At 47.0% G+C, this 2738-nt stretch overlaps 2 protein-coding genes across 2 annotated transcripts in view; both read left to right on the forward strand.

Moving 5' to 3' along the window:
- LOC101846189 (organic solute transporter subunit alpha) overlaps window positions 1-2738 on the forward strand; it is a 21681-nt gene that overhangs the window by 3019 nt on the left and 15924 nt on the right. The window lies entirely within an intron of this gene.
- LOC101852593 lies at window positions 39-1253 on the forward strand. Its single transcript, XM_005091416.1, has one exon. The coding sequence runs from the start codon at window positions 39-41 to the stop codon at window positions 1251-1253; it is 1215 nt and encodes a 404-aa protein (XP_005091473.1).

Here is a 2738-nt window from a genome sequence, read left to right on the forward strand (position 1 = left end):
CCAGAATAATTACCGGGTGTACGAGAGACTCAAATGCAATGCTGCTCACAAACGAAGCTGGCCTGATCCCACTTGAGGTTAAGTCTACCATTGCAACTGCTGTGGCATACGAGAGAGCAAGAAGAGTCCCAGAAGACAACCCGATCCGTGCCTCAGCTGAAGGAACATCAAAAATACGCTTAAAGTCCATCAACAGTTGGAGGGAAGTGGGCCGACAGAGCTCTAATAACGCGGGACTGGAACATCTAATCCGAGAACCCCTGCGACCAGTGAGTACAACTCCCCCGTGGAAGACCCCCTGCAACCTCACAATCAACTCAAAACTTGCAGTGTCTACGACAAAAACAGATCCACCTAATATGCGACGTGAAGCAGCTCTTGAGACCGTGCATCAATTGCCTACGTCCGACCTCGATATCTTCACTGACGGCCATGCCACAGACGGCTACAGGTTATGTGGAGGAGGATACTGGTGTCTAGACAAATCTTCTGGGGAGGAAACATGCGTATCCGTGCCTGGGGACTATACAGAAGCAGCTACCGTGCTGAAACTACCGCCCTGCTCCGCGTACTGCAATGGCTCGAAAAACAACCACGTTTTCAAAGAATCCACATCTTCACAGACTCCCAGTCAGTCAGGTGTTCAACACTTAATGTCCAGAGTGACTGCAGTTTGTACTGAGATAGAGGACAAAATGTGGACCACTATCTGCCAATGCTGTGAAATTCACGGACACCTTCACATACAATGGATACCAGGACATTGCGACATCTACGGGAACGACCGAGCTGACGCCCTGGCCAACAAGGGAGGCCACCTCGACCAGTCCTACACTCCAGTCGATATTGCGTCAGCAAACTCGTGCATCTCGCGTTACATCATTGCCCAAGCATGGGAGAAAGCGCGAGTGCACGACTCCGTCGGGGGAAAGGTGAAGCCACCACTGGAGAGGGACAAAGAGAAAGACCTTACCGTCAGACAGAGAAGAGTGTTATCGCAGCTAAGATGCAACGCGAACAGCCCCATCCCGCAGACGTATCTCCATGCAATAGGCTCTGCTCCCAATGATTCCTGTCTGGCGTGTACAAGTCCTGACGACCTGCAGCACGCACTGTATGAGTGCCCGCGGGGGGAAGCACATCGAGGCCCACTTATGGAGAACAACGCGAGACCGGGCCTGGATGTACTCTGGACGAGGCCACAAGAGGTTGCCGCTTACCAGTCTGCCTGCGGCAGACTGCCCCCATCCTAACGGAGGCCAGCCAGAGGAAAGGAAAGGAAAGGCCGTGTAGTCGAGAAAGTTGAACGCACCCAACAAAGAACCAATGAGCGCTTTGGTATCTGTGTCAGTGGGGGAAAGTGTGTCGTAAACTTTCACCCCATTGTCAGGGCAAGGAGAGCGTGAGCCCTCGGTACAGTGTTATTTTTTCCCAGTCTTTTACCTTTTTACAAGAAGAGTTTCATTTAGGATGGGCTGTGGGAAAAGGGTTCATCTTCGCTGAGCCCTAAAGATATTTGATTGGCTGCTGGGTTACTATAGTTGTAAGCGATGACAACAGTGATTAGATAAGCGAGCAAGCCGCCTAGTTGATCATCCTGTGTTCATTGCGTGCGATCATAACAGTTTCAACTGCTTATTTCATTAAGGAGAAATTTTCATTTACTTTGGGATAGAGTTGGGGGTGGTAGGTGGGGAGGGGGTAGGGGCTCAAGCCCGTGAGCCCTTCACTACCCACCGCCACTGTATATGCATGATGTAGACTAAAGTACAGGAGTTTGACATAATAGATATATCTATAATCTAGATCTGGATTTAGATAATAAAAGTGCAGTCAGTTCGTTAGCCTAGATCTCTACTATAGAAAAAAATGTAAACATTGCGGTTATTATTAGGCTACAGATATCTAATTTACCACTGGACTTGGCCAGTGGAAATGTCCAAGGCCTAAAAGGTCATCTATGTTTCCCCTTTTCTTTCAGGCCAACTTAAGAGGTTCTTTCACCCTTTGGTTTTCTGTCTTTAGGGGTATTTAAACCCTTGTTGTAGAAACTTAATGGGTTGTTGTTTTTTATTTATATGTCGGACAAACTAGACTCTAGATCTAGATTCTAGATCTAGATCTAATTCTCAAAAGTCAATTATCTCTTTATTTCATGTTAGGAATTTTTTTCATGTAAACATTTACGCACTGGCTACATTCACGGCGCCCTGAATGCAGTTTGCAGGCACTGTTGAGGCTACGTTCACGGCACTAAAGCTTCGTTTAGACGGAGTGTCCACTGTCGGTCTAAGTAAGCCAGTTTTGGTCAGTGACGACAGTGACGTATATTTAATATTCTGGCCTACTTCAAACGTTCCATCGCATGAGATGAAGGAAAACGAAGCAGTGATCCTTGACCAATCGACCATTTGTCGTTTTCCCTTACACTGAGCTCTGGCTCAGAGCTCGCCTGTGTAATGGAAAAAGACGAACTCTCAATTACGCAACAACCCATTATGATATAATATATTATGACAAAAATGTGTACGCCTACCAAGATGCTTCAATTTCCCTATCTTGCATCCGGGCGCAACCTTGTGTTAGCGTGTTACGACCCGTGATAATAATATATACGAGTGTAAACAAACGTTCAAGAGCTCTCAAGTTGAAAGCGTGCAATTTTGTCTGCGGGCAGTGTGTGTGTGTATATAGTGTGTTTGTGTGTGTGTGTTTAAGAAAGACAGAAAGAGAGTAGG

This window comes from Aplysia californica, unplaced genomic scaffold (assembly GCF_000002075.1).
Source record: "Aplysia californica isolate F4 #8 unplaced genomic scaffold, AplCal3.0 scaffold00029, whole genome shotgun sequence".
Taxonomy (NCBI): domain Eukaryota; kingdom Metazoa; phylum Mollusca; class Gastropoda; order Aplysiida; family Aplysiidae; genus Aplysia; species Aplysia californica.